Here is a 19,980-nt window from a genome sequence, read left to right as displayed (position 1 = left end):
TTCCTGAAAACATTTCAGGATAGGGTTCTTTGGACTAACAGATTGGATTAAGTACCCACTGAATAGTTGAACATCGATTAGACCGACCGGGGGTGAATCTGGCCATTTGGCACACATGGTTGGACCATTAGCGATATCCTAATTATTTGCCAGACATGTGATGGTGATCAAATTACTATCGGTTGAGAAAAATCAAGATCCTTCAACCGAGACGCGGAAGGAATTTCGGAATAACGGTATTTCATTTAACGCGGTTATAAAAAACCAAAAGTAGAGCGCTGATTTAAATCATACTCTGGTATGATAAAAAAAATACAAATTTTTAGGTTAACGTTAGTTAAATTAACTAACCATCACGCTGTTTCCTTGCTTGGGTAGGCAGGGAGAATAGAACGCCATACTAATCTGCCTTTACACACAATTTTCGCCAATTTCCCATTCGTACATCGTCACATACATACACGCCGATTATTCCGACTCCTGACCTGACTACTTTAAAGTATCTTTATATATCTTCTTCAAACCTTCATCCGCATCCGATGGTCATAGGGCAGTAGATCATTTAAACGCAGGCTATCGTGATCATTAACAAACGAAGAAAGGGTTACTAGCCCTCCGCTTCAGGTATCAGTCCAGGGTAATATTAAATACATATTAGAGAGAGAAAATCACTCATTTCTTTGAGCCCCTCTTGAGAATTGAACCCGGGACTTCCAGTACGGTAGCAAAGTATGTTGACTATTACACTGCAGAGGTGGACTTCATAAATTAATATTTATCAATAAATGAATATATTTAAATATCACTATCATATAAAATAAATAACGAAAGTTGACTATATTTAGACACCGACGATCGTGTAAGTAGTAATAGGCGAGATGGATAACTGTTACATTTAAATCACGACTCTTTCATCTTAGTAGGTACATCATGATTTATATCTCGAAAGTGTGTGTATTTAAAAACAGCTTGCGTAACATTTGTACAAGTCTTGTTTTCGAATAAAAGTTATTTACGAGAATTGCCGCTCTAATGGGCAAATAAAACTCACCCAGGCTAGGCTCTCGTCTGGAATACCCCCTTCTCAAATATGATAAAGTACAGCACTGTAATAAAATCCGGAGTATAGCAGTCATCTTAATGGCCGCTCCTAGAGGTGGAATATTGTTCCATCTAGTAATCCTGCAAAGGCGGGAATAAAGGACGGAGGAGAAGTGATGAGGCTGCAATAAAAACGGATACCTAACAAATATTTAAATTTATCGAGTCGTGCTGCACAGGCTCGTATACAATCAATACAAATTGAATTATTCACCTAGATCTGCGGACTCAAGAAAACACGTAACGAAGGTAATTAAAATTGGATTAATTTTTTTGAAACCAAATGTATGGGATTGAAGCAAGGGTTTGGCTCAATTTGAATGATGGTAGACTGAGCGCAGTCTAAATGCGATCACTTTTACGAATGTGGACCAAACGATGTATGATAGATGTTTAAATGGTGATATAAGGAAATAATGCAAGCATTATCAATAAAATTGTTTTGAAGAAAATTATGTTGAGATGGTTTGGGCATGTGAATTGAATGATTAAATAATAGAATCTGTCCAAAACTAAATATGATTAATGTTTTGGCACTTTGACGTTTCAATATAATTTGACATTTTGATAATGTAATAAGCTCCGGGCAAAATTACTATATTTATACACTACATAACATTTATGTACTCGCAACATACTGAGATGCAAAATTGATGATCATGATGTTAAATTCTGCTAAGATAACGTTGAATTAATTTATTCAGGAATGAAATATTTCAATATTTAAGTTTAATCTACAACGTTGAATTCATTCATTCATAAAGGAATTAAAACTTTCAAAATCAGTGAATTACAAGTCTAGTTTAAGATAATATTGAAACAATTTATACAGGAATCAAAGCTTTCAAAATTTAAGTCTAGTCTAAGATAACATTGAATTAGTATATAGAGTAACTAAAACATTCAAATTTCTTGTCTATGATGACGTTGAATTAATTTATACAGAATTGAAAACTTTCAAAATTCAAGTCTGGTCTATGATAACGTTGAATTAATCAATACAAGTATTAAAAATTCATTCAAGTCTAGTCCATGATAATGTTGAATTAATTTATAAAATAATTAAAACTAACTAAATTCAAGTCTAGTCTAAGATAATATTGAATTAATTTATACAACTTTGAAAACTTTTATAATTCAAGTCCAGTCAGTTATTTTATTCTGTCAGCTTTGCAAAGAATTTGGTTAACAGTGGCAGGTAGGTTGTCAGCAGCCGCACTGTTTAAATTGTTCATTATATCGCTATTAATTTGGCTGCCAAGCGGGAAGACTGCCATCAACCCGAAGTCGGAAGAAAGTGTTAACAGGAACATCCAAGGAAAGGGGGCGCCATTTGTTTATTCTTCCTGTTTACTATTTCGACGCTCAATAACGATTGTTTTGGTTAACGGAACACTTAGGGAATACCATAACTAGATCGTTAATTTTAACGAGGGTTTTATTTGTGTAATTCTTACAGCAAGTTTATTCTCGAAACCAAAGGAGTTATGTTGGTAAAAAAATCATTGTATGGACAATCTTCGAAATATGAGTACATGCTATATCGCTCACTCCTTTCAAGAACGTCATTAATTAAAAATCGTAAATTTTCAGTTGTGCATATTTTCGGAATGCCCAGAAAATGTTCTATATCCCAGCAAAAGAGGCATATTTTTAACTTAATATTTAGCCGCTACGGGGCAGAAAGTGTTGTTTTTGCATATTGAAAAAAGGTATTGTTTAATTATTTTTTTAAATAAACTTAATATTATTTAAATGAAGAAAAAACCTTCAGGTTTAACGTAAAAATATATGTTGCACAGTAAAAATTTGAGTAAGTGGCTTGATATTTATTTTTAATACATTGTATTATATTATATACTTTAAAAACGTTCTCCTTAAAAATCAAGCATTTTGATTTATGACGTTCTTGAAAGGAGTGAGCGATATGTTATAAGCTTGCTTCTAACTTAAAATGTAATCCTTCTGATTTTACTAGCGAAACTCAATTGACACATAAATTTCCCATTCAAGTTATTCCGAAAAATTACTTCAAACTATATTTGCGAATTCTTTATTCAACAGGTTTGTGAAATAGGTTAGTAGTTAGAACATTTGTCTACCGTGCTGAGAGCCTTGAGTTCGACTTCCAGGAGGTATAAAAAGTTACTATAATAAATTTTGAAATCAAACATTGATTTAAAGAGTCTACTCAATGGTATTTCATTATAAATAAAAAAACACATAAAAATAAAATTTTAGACAATTGTTTTGCCTTGTTATGGCATTTTCAAACTACTGTTTAAACTACAACTATAAACTTTTTTTCACTCTAAAATTTATTAAATATTACCCTTATGTGAAAAAGTTAGACTCTTGAGTGAGCAGAGCCTTCTATAACTCTCTATACAATGCCAGGTTTTACAAATCTATGTATCACATGACGTTCCCCTTCTCTTTAAACAACGATAATTTTTAGAAATATATCTTACGCAAGCATTAATACTGTTCCATTTTCAGGTATATTTGAATTAAAATGAGAATGGTTTTAAGTTTTTTTTTAATCTAAAAACGAATGAAAAAAAGAAATTGAAATGTGTCAGATGTAATTAGGAAATTTCATTTAGTTCACTCATGCTTAACAAAGCTACGCGCGTATAACTTACCATAAAATGAATTCGTTTAAATGCCATTTTTAATATGAAAAATCTTAGGGTGAAAATAAATACGTAACACAAGTCACTTTGCCTTTATAAAAGAAGGAAAAAATAAGAAAGAAATACAGTTGTACGCAATTATTGCTGTCTCTTTGATAAAGCTGTCACTTGACTTGTATCTTGAAGACACGTGCGCAGTTCCCACCCTTATATCTAGAAAGAACCGCAAGCATTAATAAGGAACAATCCGAGCATGTTATTATTATAACTTACCCCTAAGGTGGCAATATGGGGTGTGGAGTGACCCATATAATATAATATTATTTCGTACATAAGGAAGGCTGTGTTACAATTCAGAATATGTATACTAAATAGTAATTCGACCGAGTGATTTAACAATGCAACAAATGAGTGGAATATTTCTTAAAGTATCTATGCATCTATCTAAATGAAGATATCTATCTAAAAGATCTAAAAATCAATTAGTATATTATTTTAATTGACTTAAATAATGAAAGTGACAAAGCCATTTAGTTAAGCAGGTTATATATAAATGTAATACAGTAGATTTTTTAAATTTTAAGTTTTACTTGAAAAAAAACACTGTAGATATGTATTACCAGAAAATGATTGCTAAACCATAATATATTTAATTAAATACTTGTATAATACCACAAAATGAATTAAATTTCATAACACACGACTACTTTCGAAAATTACAGATGTTTTCATCTACAGGCGAAAAGTAAAACTCTGTCGTTTTCGAAACAAGTTGTGTGAATGAAATAAAGCTCATAAAGTACAGTGTATATAAACTGTTATTATACAAATGTTTAATTTTTTTAATTCCACAAAGTTAATGCCGAATCAATAAATAACATACTGCTGAACCAATTATTAGTAATATACTTTTTAACTATACTCTGGGATTTCTTTCTTAAATATAATAAATACATGTTTAACCCCAATAATGACAAAGTTCTTGTCGAAACCGGTTGGAGAAAAGTATCGATAAAAAGTGAATAAAAAATAAATTTAAAGCTCTATTTTAAAATTTTTAAAATAAAACAAGTTGACAAAGAGTACCTGTCAAAATTTAAAGCTTAAAATAAGTAAATATAAGAAAATTATTATGATATATTCAAAAATATTTCTTGAATGATGAAGACGAGTTTGGTGGTAGTAAAAGTTACTTCGAAGTCTGTAAGATCAAATCCCTTTCCTCTCTGAGTTAATTTAGTGCAACCAACTATACTCAAGTTAGAAGGTTGTGGTACAATACACAATTCACAATACACTGTGCGGCTGTACGCAATATTCTTACATGTCCGACTGTAGTTAAGTGTGCGGTTTACGAGATCAGGCAGGAGGGTAAGACTCTATATGACGTCATAATATTACATTATTGGGTAATGTGATACACGAGTGGAGACAGAGATCCTTTACAGAGAAACTAACGCACTGGAATGTGTTTATTGTAGGGATGTGGGACGAAGGATAATATTTGATACTATCGTATGTTTAGAGTTTCAGGCGAGGATTTTTCACTCTTAAGGATTTGAGTAAGGAATCGAATATCACAAAATAACTGGGAAATAAACTAAATTTATAGAAGCTCAATACATTCATACTAAATATTCACGTATTAATAAAATACAATATATTATTTTGTTAGGATGATTTCCGATGACTTAAAACTGTCCTTTTTATTTATTTATCAAACTTTTTGTACTTAATAAATGTTCATTAGTAGGCTTATTGCTAAGAAGCAATATCTTACAAACAACGAAAATAGTGTGATACTGTTCACTGTTTAAATCTTATATAATAATGAAATTAGAGGGTACTTAGTGCTTGTACATAATTATAAATAAATAAATATAAATTGTAATAAAACTCAGTATAAATAAGGATATAATTTCGACATTATATAGTAATGAGAGTGAGAAGGATCAGCCAAGAAGTTGAGGGTTGAGGTTGAGGAAACCATGGAAAAATAATATGACGGACAGTAAGGGTTTCAAGGATGGGTAGTAAGGTTTAAGTGTTTCTTGAAAGTCATCAGAGAAGGCGTATTTCTCATATATTTTTTTCAGTGCTAAAAATGAGTTTTAAAGTATTTGCAAAATTAATCAATCTCAAATAATAAAATAATTCGGATTTATATACTCGTTTGACATAAGACCGTGCAAAGATACCAAATTACGAGTAAATGATAAAGGGCGTATTTTGAAAGTGAAATTGGACGACCATAAATAATGGGAATTGAAACTATGTACTACACCGCAAGCCATTCCTGCAGGAGTAGACACAGGGATAAAACGTTCCATGTTATGCCTATTCTGAGATTCAGTTGTAACCTCTTTAATTTACATACATTTAGTCATGCATATGACTATATATACAAACATGACCTTTAGGCCTTTATACATGAAATATGAGGTCTTCCTTAATTTGGTAAATTTGATCAAGCTGTTTTTTTGGAAACTTTTGTTCTTAATATATGACAAATACAAAATTGTTCCAATTGCTTTAAAAAAATTGATAAAACACTTTTTTTTTTGTAAAAGGCAGAAAGACCTTGAAATCACAGCCACCCACCCTGTGAAATTTATAAAACTACCATCAATATTTCAATTCTATTCCGAACCCAAACGGTGTAAAAAAACACTGCATATGATATATGATTGACTTTCTTTTATTAAAAAAAGAAACATGTGAAAAAACAGTAAAATTTATAATATGAAATAAAATAAAGTCAAATTTATTCAATAAATACTATGAAATATTATTAAAGATCAACGGCATTAATATAACGAGGTAAATAATTTTTTCTGAATATCTTACCTGGTGATTTCTTCCAAAAGTCTGCAAGGATCAGCAGCATAGAACTTGACAGCTAGGTAGAGTGTATGAGGACCAGCTCCACGAAGCTGACGAGATAAACGTCTCCTGGGCTCCAACCATCTCTGCATAATTAAAATATAATTTTGAGGCTACCTCTTCAAATAACAAATAAAATTTGAGTTTTTAATGATTTATATATATTTTTTTAAATTATACTCTCGTTTGAATTGAGAAACTATTTCAATAAACGCTGTTCAAATAACATTAAAAAATCTTTGCAGAGAATACAAAAGTCTCAGTTCATTATTCATTTTTTTATGAGTTATAAATTTGGGATATGAATTTTAGGTAAAGCCATAAAAACTTTTTTTCTTTAGAAAGCGGAAAATGAAAAAGGCGCTTGATCTTGTGAAACACATTTTGTATACGAGTGTATGAATAAGTCAAGAGAAAATGTTTGCCACATTGCCACCTGCCGCACCACACTTACTTTATGGGAAGGAAGAAGAAAGAAAAACATTCCCGCGTGACGAAGATCAAAAAATATAATGCCAGTAAAAGTTCTCACTGAAAAAGTTAAACACGCTCTTAATTCTTGCTTTAACGAAGTGTGCTGTAACTGCTTATGACAGTTCCGAATATAATTACTTTATAAACGTATTATGTACAAAATAATTTTATTATGATTTTTAATAACACTTATAATAATACTTTATTGGACGTTGAAACCAAAATAACAATACTTTATTTCGTTGTTGACAAATAAAATAAAATACTAAATAAGTACATGGAGCATCATCAAACAATAAAGACGACCTTATTTTAATTAAATATTAAAAAAGCTCTAAGTAGGTACCTCTTACATGGGTTATTTAAAAAAACCACTTTAAATTTGGATGATGATTGAAAAAGACATAGTGCTAAAAAAATGATACTCTAAAAATAGTAAAAAGCATCAAATTAAAAAAATATATTTTCATCAAGAGTTTTGAGGGTTCAAATATCAATTTTCATCGCTATTGTAAGTATTCATATTATGTGTATAGCACGCATCACTAATACTTTCCATGATTTCTAAAAAAAAGCAAAATAACAGCTGATTGCTGAGAGTTTATGGGTTCGAACCTACTCTACTTAGATTTAATATTTATTTTAACAATGAGGTGCTAAGCTCACAAACATAGAAAGAACTCAAAGATTTGTGTATAAAATAAAAACACAAAATTGTAATAAATTGGACATTGTAATTTTTATGAAACCAATTTAAGGTTAAATTATATTTTACAACGCTGAGATCGTTCATTAAACATGAAACTTAAAATAGTGCCTACATGCCACATTCGATAAAGATAATTCGCATTTTAAACTGACAAGAAAGAGACAATTCAACACTACTCGTAAACTTAACGAATAGAAATTCAAGTCATATTTTTAGCACATTCTAGAAAACTGGTTCACTTTGTCAGATGGCACAATTAATTAGAAGATCTGCGTTAAAATATACACGTAATTCTTTAGGATTATCGTAAAAAGTTTACGCTTCTTAAAACAAATATAAGAACTGATGTTTTCCCATCTTATTTCTGCAATCCTAAAATGGCGATATTACTCTTTTTATTGTCATTTATTTGGGTAAGTGCTTTTACACAAAAAGATTCATGGCGCAATTAAAGTTTATTATTTTCTCGCGCTAACTGCGGGTGCGGATTAATTGACTTCTCTTATTGCGAACAGTAAAACATTCCCGAAGCTTCAAGGGGTTTATTTATATCTCAAATTATCGCTAAACATCTCGTTTCTTCATTGTATTCCACTAAAAAGTATATTGAATTTCAAGTTAATTTGACTAAATTGTCGTTATTACTATTAAACTAACTAAGAAAATTTATAACGACACTAGAAAGAATTTGAATGCTTAAAATACTTGAGATTGTAGTATAATCATGTTTTTTTTTCTCCAATTAATGCTTAAATTATGTAAAGGATACATTCAAATCGGATAAATAAAGACTTTCCTTGACATTAATTATATAAAGTCACAATCAATTATTTTTTGAAATGTATTATCTAATTGCACCGAATATATGTTATGTACATCGGCAGGCTATGAAGCAATATCTTAAGTTAATATTCAATATAACTTTGTGATTAGTATAACTTCTATATAATTCATGTTAAATTGATAATAATTTTTACTGTTCTTATTAATTTTATCAACTGGTTTATGAAAATTTCATTTACGTCGGAAAAACATTAAAGCTTTCCTTGTTTTTTCAAAAATAAATCTTCATAATAACATATCTGTTTCTACTTTAAAATATCTGTGAAATATACATTCAATTGATTCATTATTGACTAAATTTCACCCCACATCAGTTTTATTTATTTGTTTAATATAAAAGGCCAACATCGTCAGAAATTTAGAAAATTCAGTGATTTTTATCTTGACTTATTTCTTTAGTAAATAAATAAAATATGAGCTCCTTAGACTTACCGGCTGGTTATCCTGATCTAAGTACCGAAGCCCAAAATAGCTGGTTTCCACCAAGTCCAGCTGATGGAATACAGCATCGAGCAGGAGCTGACCAGACTTATTCGCCTGAAACAAAATAAATGGATTTTAAAACGCAAATTCACTTTAACATGATCGAGTTCATTAAATAATTCAACATATAACAAATATTTTTAGCGGATCCATTTGTTGATTATTTTAAAAATTAAACACTTGTAGAATACCACTTACTGATACAAGTGTTTAATTTTTAAATAATCAACATGTCATTCCAAAAGTTAATGGCGAATCAATTAATAATGTAATCCATATCTTTGTTGATAAATGCCGCTATGGAGTTATTCATTTGCAGATTTTAATAATATCTCAACAATTTTGATCGAAAATGTGAATTGTGTCTTCACCTGAAACATGATGTACAACTTTTCGAAATATGAGTAATGTGGTTGTCAATCATAATGATGTACAAAGAGATTACTTAAACCAACCAAAAATAGGTCATATGGCTTGTATATTCTTACCGAGACTTCTATATTCTCATTTCCTTAAAAATTCTCACCCATCTTGAGATATAATATTTATTCATTCGGCATTAACTTTATGGAATGACATGTTGACATGTTTCAATTTATTTTCAATTTAAATTTATTCAATAACAAAAAAATATATATTTACGTAACAAACAATATTCACGCCGTATATATTAAAAGTAAGCAAGAAGAATAAAGGTGTAGAAGAATCCCGTTTCGGAAAACTTCTTCGGACACATGGAACAGATCAATATCCAATGTGGTATTGTTTAACATAGCGATAGCTTTTCCTACAGGCATAACCATTGGCAGGTCGGTCCTATATATAGGAATGTGAAACAATCTATGCTGACGCTGTCTTAGGTAACTATCCGAAACAAACCACTGCTCAGGATAATTTCAGGATTATCGATCATACTGCGCAATAATCAATAAAAATGCGTAATTAAATACACATTCCTTCTAGTCTCTAAACTATTGTAGCCAAGCATGTTGTTGTTTTTGTAATCTAAAACCTGTTAGTCAGAACAATTGTAGTTTTTGAAACTAGTCGTGTGCAATAAAATAATACAAGTGTTTAATTTTTATAATAAATTCTTAATACATTAATTAATTAAATATTTTATTTAAATTATGGAAGATTCTATATCATGTCGAGCATTAGTATTGATGAAGAAATAGGTGTATTGGATTACAAATGATAATATAATTCTAAAAGAGGTTCGTTTAAAAACATTTACGGTTTTACCCTTCGAGAATTATCAGGTCGTTGCGGGGCGCCAAGCCAACATAACGATTCAATTTGTTGCCACGGGAAAGACACCGCCGATCGCCATTTGTAATTCAAATTATCCGGGTATCTGTCGTCCTACCTACTTAGTACTGGCGCCGTCTTTATACAGTTACTAGGACAGAAAACAACGCCGTAGTGCCTACCGAGGGAAGTAATCAAATAAGACTATCAATTAATTATTTATCCCATACCTTGTTTGACCACTCGCTGGAGCTAGACTATATATTTTTTTAAATGGTTAACCATGATAATTTTAAACCACAAGGCCGAGACTGGCTCGAGATGAAATCAGAAGACTAGAAGAAAAATACGCACAGATTCAGTGATTACAGAAGGTAGCCGTATACTTCAATATGTAACGGTTTATGATGGTGATAATCAAATGTATTAATATGTAATAACTTTAGTTTTGAAAGTCTTGCATAAGAAAGAGGGTTTTTTGTTTGGAGACTTTCAAAATTTTCATTAGAGTAAAATTTCGACTGGAAAAAGAAATCTACTGATACTTATAAGTCCATAACACACGATATCGCCATAAACTGAAACTGTTGTACTGAATAACGTAAATGTAACGAAAAATGTAATTAAATTAGTTTATTATAATTTAGTTTTGTGTTTTTGGTAAACGTTTGTAATGTGAAAACTATGAAAAACAATTGGACTTTCTTCGGTTAAAGATTATTTAAAAATATACTCATACAATATGTTATATAATGAATGTTACGAGATAAATCTGAGTGTTAAACATTTTAACTAATAATCATATAAAAGTCAAAGAATAAAAAAATATTTATATTTTATAACATTATTTTCCTACGGCAAAAGCAATGCATTTATGTTTTTGATAATATACTAAGAAATGCTTAAAATAGCCAAATAATGAATTAAATTCCTTCTTTATATGTAAACTACTGTTTATTTCTCAAGTACATTTCTTTGAACTGTGATTAAAAAAGAATGAATCAGATCTATCATTGACAGTGTTCAAATATATAGATATATTTTCAGTTTTACTCGATTAAGATTTTGTTTCCGTTGTTGCTGACATGAATATCATATTATTTTTTGATATCTCATCAAAGATGAAGAAGAATATGGAAGTCTGGGCATTTACGGGGCTTACGACCGTCATAGGCTGGTTTAAGTGATCACTTTACACACGTGTAACATTCACCAATTCGACCCATTATTGACAACCACACTACTCAAATTCTTGGAAGTTCTATATATATGAACCAATTTAGAAACCTTGTTCATGAATCACTAGAACTTCACTAGATACATCAATTGGTGAGATGTAAGGAAGCTTTTTATTAAGCAGAAACTCTTATATTAAAGCCCCGTAAATGCCCAGACTTCCATATTCTTCTTCATCTTTGATGAGATATCAAAAAATAATATGAAAATAACTCCTGTATTTGGAGATAATCCAGATTTTGTGAACAAGTATTTGGACACACTCAAAATGTTGTACATGAATATCTTATTGGGTTTGTTGTTTAAAAAAAAAGATACATACTTATACAAAATTTACTGGTTTTCGATACTTCAGTTAAATAAGATTTACTGTTATTTTGGCATCTAAGGTGGAGACAGGATGCTCGTTAAAATCACGTAGAAATCACAACATTTTATAATGAAATCAATATGTCAATTAAATTAAATAAATGTCGTTTGTTGGAAAATCAACAAGTTAATATATGAAGGACGTATGTTTTTAGTAACACATGTATTAAAAAATATTTAATTACACATGACATATGTTATTTGAGCCATAAACATGCTTTCCTCTTTAACAAGGCATGAGGCTCCCGCCAACCAGGATGTCCGGCTGAAAATTTGTTGACGGTCCTATTCTGAACTACGGAACGCGGATCTGACTTGGGAGTGTGCAAAGGGGATAGCAGCCGACAGAAGAGCATGAAGGCAGTTAGGAGACTCTTTATACTCCACACAAGAATATGGTTTCCATCTATATCTATATGAATATTATTTAAAGCGTGAAATAATTCGTATAATAACGTAGTTCTATAAAAATGTACAGTATTTTTTTAAATATTTTTTTTACGAGTATTACATATTTTTTTTAAATACAGTCCAAAAACACAACAAATTGAAAATTGAAGAAAAAGAAAGCTTTACATTTTGAGTTATTTAGTTTTTTTTCATAGTACCCACTTGTTTAAAAAATATTATGTATAAAAAACGTGGTATAATAAAAATAAAATAAGTTTTCATTTTAAATTTATTGATAACGATGCACGACGGTAGTAAAAGTTTTTAATTGCACGTCTGAAAAGAATTAAAGATGGCTTCAGGCTCTAATAGTTCTAGATATTCAATTATTACATTTTTATCTTTATCGTGTCGAACGTTTTACAAAGACGCTCTAATCAAGGTCTCAGATCTTTGATTTGTTGAGTGCCAAAATGGCAACTTTAAATCTCGATTGAATATGTATTGCTCGCGTATTGCTTACTAATGTAGGTTTGTACTATAAAAGTATCGAAAATTACTTCTCAGCATTAATATTACCCTCAGGGTATAATTTGTCTTTAAAATCAAATACAATCTCACTCGCCATCTTAAAACTGCAATTTGTTGCATGGCGACAGGCAGAGGTGGATCTAGGTTAATGCGGTTTTATAACATTTTTTTCTAGGTAGGGCCTTCCAATTACTAATACCAGATTTTGGTTTTAAAAAAATCTGATACTGCAAATGTCAAGATGTCAGTTTTGTTCTCCAAGAGATGTTTTCCTTTTGAATAAATTTGAATTAAAATAAATTTCCATAACAATGAATTATTTAAAAAAAAAAGTAAACTTGTTTTATTCTACAATATGTCATTGAATTCATCTCAAAAAAATCAGAAAGTAAATATATATAAATATAAATATATATATAAAGAAGTTGAAATTTTTAAGAAGCTGGAATAATGAGTGTTTTACTGTTTTACTAGTCTTAAAATGTTTTCTTTATTTTCTTATGTTGAGATCATTTTTTATTTCATACATAAATATTTAAATTACACACAATTTTTTGTGATTATTAATTATTTTTATTTCTCAAAGGGTGGTTGAGTAAATTCGAAACCAAAAACTTTAATTTTGCCACCACATTAAATAAATAAATAAATAGCAAATGATAAAATAAAATTAGGCTAATTAATAATTAATTAATTAAGCATCTAAAGTCTAAATGTCGTCTAAAGGCGCTTAAACATTTTATTTGATCATTTATTAAATCTTATACTTTAACTCTATATTAAATATTATCTAACTTAAATATTATATAAACACAACTAGATCTAACATAACAAAAATTACACAATAAATAATATATAAAATATGCTTGAAGGAAGAAAGCGTCACAGAGTACACTATTTGATTTTTAAGCGGATTCATATATTCATTGTAATTGTGGTTTAAATTTATTGGAAAAGATTTGAGATTTAAATAAGGGAGTGTTCTGTGCGATTGAAATTAACATAGTTAGGATCCTGAAATATATAAAACTGTAAAAAAGTCATTTCTGGTTCTTTTATCCTTCGCAACAGTTTCTTAATATTTATTTTAAATCCGGCACTGTCTACAGGATGCTGGCTTTTAGTAATTTTTATCAGTTAAAGACATCCGTGTGATCAGATTTGCAAAAGGCCATTCGTTGTAAGGGTAATAATTATAAGGTATTTCAAAGCAACCATCGCGCAGAGAGCTCAGAGTAGCCGTTAGCAGTCTTTGAGTAAATGAAAAAAAATCGTCCGCGAAATCACGTGAATTTAATTTAATTTATTTATCAGGTATCACGTCTTAATCATGAACTATGATAAATAATATGAATTAAATATATGTTTAAAGTGAGATGATTTTTTAATGATGTTTCGAATATTTCTTCGAATCGATTATTGATTCAAGTAATCGGAAGACTCACTTACAAATGCTTAATTAAATTATCGACAAGAAAAAATGTAGATAACGAGACCATAACGACGATATAATCAGAAAGAAGTTGGGTAGGAATTAAGTAAAAATTATATAAATATATACAAATATCATTATGGAAATAACTATTATTTTAAAATTTAACATAATATTAAGCGCCCTTGCGGTAGAATTTTACGAAAATGGTGCTTCATAATTTATCAAAATTTATTATTTATTATTATTTATTTTAAACATTTAATGAAATTTTACAATAGATTGGACGCTGAAATAAATTCCCAACAAAGCACCATATGAACAAACTGTACATATTTCACGTTAAAAAGAATCTATACACATTTTTTATCCGTAAATTATAAAGTAAATATCCATTTCATACTCACAAAGCCTTAAACACGAGCTAAAATCAATAACAAGGCACGTGTACATTTTTTCATTTGTAAGAAAAAACATACTTTTACCAGTCCTCATGGCTGATGATGAAATATTTCTTTAAAAAAATATTTAAGTTCCAAAGAAAAATACGTTATTTTTAATGTATTTTCTTAATAATTTTAAAATACTGTATATAATTTTATTTTCTTTAAGATATTTATATTATTTTGATATTTCAACTTAAGACCTTTAAAAATACAATATAAACCAAATAAAATTAAGTACCTACTCCGTACGTTTTAAGAAAAACAATATTTTGCACACTCATTACTAATTTAGTGAGTATTTTCGGTTTATAACAAGCATAAAGGTAAGATATAACAGTAAATACAATATCAATAATGACAATTGATATTTTATTGTTTTTGATATTGATAACGGAGAACTTCGATATATTTTGTAACTGTTGCTGTTGTACATAGCTTACTGCCACATTATTTCTTCTTTTTCGTTTACTGACTCTTATACGTGCAAAGCAGACTTTAATACAGATAAATAAAAATTTGTTTAATCTTTTGAATTGCTGATATATTTTTACAATTTCTTTTGTGAAGCAATATATTGTTTTTGTTAAACGATTTGAAGTTATGCAACTATCAAGATTTATATAAACTCGATTCTCTCCCTACACACGCATCACTGAATAACGTGACTTGTTTTAAACAGTACTCATTTGTAATTGCTCAAAATAAATATTGTATTATTGATAGCCATCAAAAGTTGTTCACGTTGCCCAATGATATTCGCTATCCATAAACAAATACCAAAGTTCAATTAAAAATATATTAACTGACTGCATTTTTATAATGATGAAATCATCTTATATTTTTTAAATAAAGACAATCTGTAAAATTTTAATACTGTCGCTCTAAGTCGTGATTCTTTAAAATGATGGTCGTTAATAGTTTGTTTTTAGAATAAAAGAAATTTTAAAATCGTAATGAAGTAACATGGAAATAATGCACTGTGCTAGAAACACTTTTTTCCTCAAATGCGTGTTTAAAAGTAGGACAAATTAACGTAAGCCGTTGTCTGGTTCAGTGTTTCTCAACTTGGGTTTCGTAGAACCTTCCATTAATCTTTTTGGGTTTCATTTATATATATATGTAGAAATCAAACATGAGAAAATGTGATACAATAATTATAAATTACTTAAAAATATGTAAATGTTATTTGGTAGCACAAGAAATTACTCTAAGTCCACTTATACATATTACATTATAACATAAAACAAAGACACCATATAAAATTATACAATTGGTAATTTATTTTGGAAGTCATACATATGATGTATACGATGTATTTTTTATGTACATTAACAGAAGTATTATTCCAAGCATTTTGAAAAACTTTATTTGATAGTGCAAGTAATTAGGTACCCTTTTTACTAAATAAGTATAAAGATCCACCCATACAAACGTAACTAACGTAATTAGTATCGGATACACGGAAATTCAATACTCTTCGAAAAGTTACCCTGGCGAGACCAAATGGTTTCTAAATTGAGTTTATTGTAGTAACCCTCTCGCGTACAAACAGTGAGATGTGCTGAAGCCTCGAGGAGATTCATGCGCGAGTCTGACAGAAGTTAAGAACAACTGACTGACGCGAGTCGTGTGAAGTTGAATATTGGCAACTGCAAGATTTGCCTCGAGCTAATTCAGTTATGCCTCATTTCGCAGAACCTCTAGTCAGTTTATACAATAACTAGTCAAATTTCTGAGACGAACAGCAGAAGCCACAAAATGTCTCAAATATTGCTAAATTTCATACCTACCTGCTGTATATAAAACCATTAAGCCCGTTATTAATATTTCACCCCTATGGAGAATTAAGCGTCTGTACGTAAGGCGAGTTTGAAACCCCATTAAAAGAGCAATTGAATTGCCAGCTTCATTAAACTACCCTTTTCGTTATCAGGGTCGTTCTCTGAGGGTAGTTGCGCTCCATTATATGCAAGTAATTTATGATTTTTCCAAGGTATAAAAGAGGAACCCCTTTCTCAGATTTCTGCAAAGAGATTGAGAAATTTCGAAAAACTGGAATTTACATAAAATCTTTCGCTTTCACTACTCTCAAGTATACAATTCATGGAGCATTAAAATCCATATACTAGTAAATTTTCGTAAAATACTACTTCAAGGTGTAAAAGGTGAAATTTTTCCACTTGTTTAATTATTTTATTATCTCATTATGTGATTGATTAGTAAAATTTATTCATTTTTCGAACCCTTATCCACACCCCAATAGTGCATAGGGCACTGCATCGCAGTGTTATCTTGATCGTTAACACATGAAGGAAAGGTGATCAGCCCTCCGCTTCAGGTAACAGTCCAGGGTAATAATGAATAAGTACTAGAGGGAAAAAATCACTTATATTTATTTGACCCCTCCCCCTGGGAATCGAACGCGGAACCTCTAGAACGGTAGCGGAGCTACCAGCTGACCATCACAACACGGAGGCGGACAAAATTCATAAATTTTTAATGCATGTTATACTTGGTAATTACCACTTTTTCTTAAAATTTTATATTTCGAATTATCCTTTGCACTCGAAGTACTAAAAGATAACAACGAAATTTTTAAGATACCTATTGACATCTATGGTTTACGTCAGAGTAATTATTGGTTTTGAAATATTTCAAAATAGTTGAATAGTTTGAAGTAGTGCAAAATGTGAAAACGATTTGTTGGTTAAAAAACATTATCCAATATTCATATATAGATTACGTTTTCATTAACTGCAATATTTGACCCGCAAATTTATTTTGCGATAGCATTTGCGGCGTGTTTTCATTAAGCAGAATAATGGAAACACACGCGCAATGATAAACCATGTTTGATGTAGCAAATGAAAAGATTAGAATGACGCGTTGTCCAACAAACCACCCCTGACCGTAGTTGCCATTAGCGCCGGGGAGGCGGTGCGATGCGGTAAACCTATTGAACTATCAGCCCGGTCCGTCGGACCTATTCACGAGAACTGTTCGTCCGTGCAATAAAAAGCCCACAAGTGTCACCCACGTGAGCTCGACCAGTTATCTGAGGATCGTGTCATGTGGGCTCGACCAATCTATTTTTATAGCCAATATACTCTTACTCTCAATGAGAGGGCTTAACTGGACTTATATACACGCATAAACGTAATGTGTATGTACGTGTATACAAACCGTACAAAACTCTCTCGAGAAAAGTGGATCGCACTTATTGGCGAGAAAAAAGAACGGGACGTTTACTAACATAATCATTTACAGTAACGGCCGATGAAACTTTATTAATTCGCCAGTTGGTCGGTATAAGCACGCTCATAGGAGTATATTATATATATATATATATATATATATATATATATATATATATATATATATATATATATATATATATATATATATATATATATATATATATATATATATATATATATATATATATATATATATATATATATATAAACATATTTATTTATTGGTATTTAGAGAAGAGAAACTTATAATTTTATTAATTGATTAATCTATCTTTCTACTTTTCATTTATGTTTTACCACGATTTCTTAATATCTATTGTGACACGTGTTTGAAAAAATGATGCAGAATGCATCGAAACACGTGTCACAATAAATTTGAAGTATTTGAATAGTGAAAGTAAAATATAAATAAAAAATGAAAAATATATGTTTTAAGTTTTTTGTAAGTTGTTTGTTTTTCTCTGGATAAATAAAAATGATAAAAATTTTATTGCAATTTTTCCTATGGCCAATAAAAAGTATTAATTCTAATATTGAAGGTCTACGCATATAAAAAAATGTGAAAACATTACATTAATCATCCGGGCAAACAAAACATTCAATTACGTTCAATATATTCCATTAGAAAATTTAATCATGGCCTCTGATAAAGGCTCGCCGTCAAGAGGATATTGTCACGTCGATAAATTTAATACTAAGGCTCGAAGGGCTGTGTAACCACGGGTTGATATCTGCACTCGCTAGACACTATACCCTGTCGTAGGGAAGGGAGATACTTTGTATTGGTAATAGGTTCGTTTAGTGGAGTAACTACCCCGAGGGAAGCGACTACGTGTGGTCTATTACAAAACCTCGTAGACATATGGCTTAAATGGAATTACGCAATATGTATTTAATGTTTATACAATGATTTAAGTTGAATAAAAAAATTAACATCAAATAATTAAATGACTTTTAACAAAATTGAAAGCTTATTTTCAGCTATATTAATTTTTTCACAAAATTTAAATTGTGTCCAAAAAGTTGTTCACAATTCTGGATTATCTCCAATTATAAGAGTCAAGTAAAATTGGATGAAGAAGAATATGGAAGTTTGGGCATTTACGGGGCTTAAGACTGTCATAGGCTGGTTTAAATGATTACTTTAAACACGTGTAACATTTACCAATTCTACCCATGATTGACAACTACACTACTCAAGTTCTTGGAACTTCTATATACAAATATGATCTTATTTCAAAATATTGTTCTTGAATCGCAAGAATTTCACCAGAGATATCTATTGGTGAGATGAAATAAGCTTTTTGTTGAGCAGAAACTCTTATTCTCTAAATAATATTACATCGTACTGACAACAATTATGGCAAGTTATAAAACTTGTTATTTTTCCGTTACTTTGTTTTGACTTTTGTCTCAGTTTCTTTGAAGTTCCGGTTCATGGTTTAATATAAACACCCATATTATAATTGCCTAAATCAAAGTAAAGTGAATATTATCCTCAACCAGAACATCAATGATGTATGAGTATTATCGTAATAATGGATTTTAATGCATGATATTGACAAAGTAATTTGTTTGTGATACAGTGTCAAAGGTTTTCTGTAGTCCAGTTTACATAATATTAGGTAGATATATAAATAAACATGTATAAGTACATGATAATTTGTGGCGACGGGAAATAGTTCTAGCCCATGTTAAAAGTTATTACTGTATGTGCTGTTTTGCAAATAATTACGATTAACCTCGGAATTAAAATAATTAATTAACAAGTAATGAATTTGTTTCATAAATAGACGAGTTGCCAAATACTGACAACATATACACAGTAATGTATTTTTGTACCTATGATATGTCAGAAATAAATCGATCTATTTTAATTTATCACCCGAATTCAAGCGCTATTATTTTTTCAACTGTTAATTGAAATACTCCGGTATTT

The 19,980-nt window shown here is 30.0% G+C and overlaps 1 protein-coding gene across 5 annotated transcripts in view; it reads right to left on the bottom strand.

The window, feature by feature from the left end:
- LOC148302933 (band 4.1-like protein 4A) overlaps positions 1-19,980 on the bottom strand; it is a 252,422-nt gene that overhangs the window by 125,561 nt on the left and 106,881 nt on the right. For all 5 annotated transcript variants that reach the window (XM_088270824.1, XM_088270829.1, XM_088270828.1 and 2 more), the window contains exons 3-4: positions 9,079-9,183; positions 6,585-6,706 (exon numbers count right to left, since the gene is read on the bottom strand). In XM_088270824.1, the coding sequence (XP_088126950.1) occupies positions 6,585-6,706; positions 9,079-9,183 (227 nt within the window). The remainder of the gene's footprint in view (positions 1-6,584; positions 6,707-9,078; positions 9,184-19,980) is intronic.

Source organism: Brachycentrus maculatus, unplaced genomic scaffold (assembly GCF_059751285.1).
Source record: "Brachycentrus maculatus isolate JH-2025_06_01 unplaced genomic scaffold, ASM5975128v1 h1tg000396l, whole genome shotgun sequence".
Lineage (NCBI taxonomy): Eukaryota > Metazoa > Arthropoda > Insecta > Trichoptera > Brachycentridae > Brachycentrus > Brachycentrus maculatus.
Note: the sequence above shows the minus strand (reverse complement) of the source record. Positions and strands in the feature narration are given on the sequence as shown.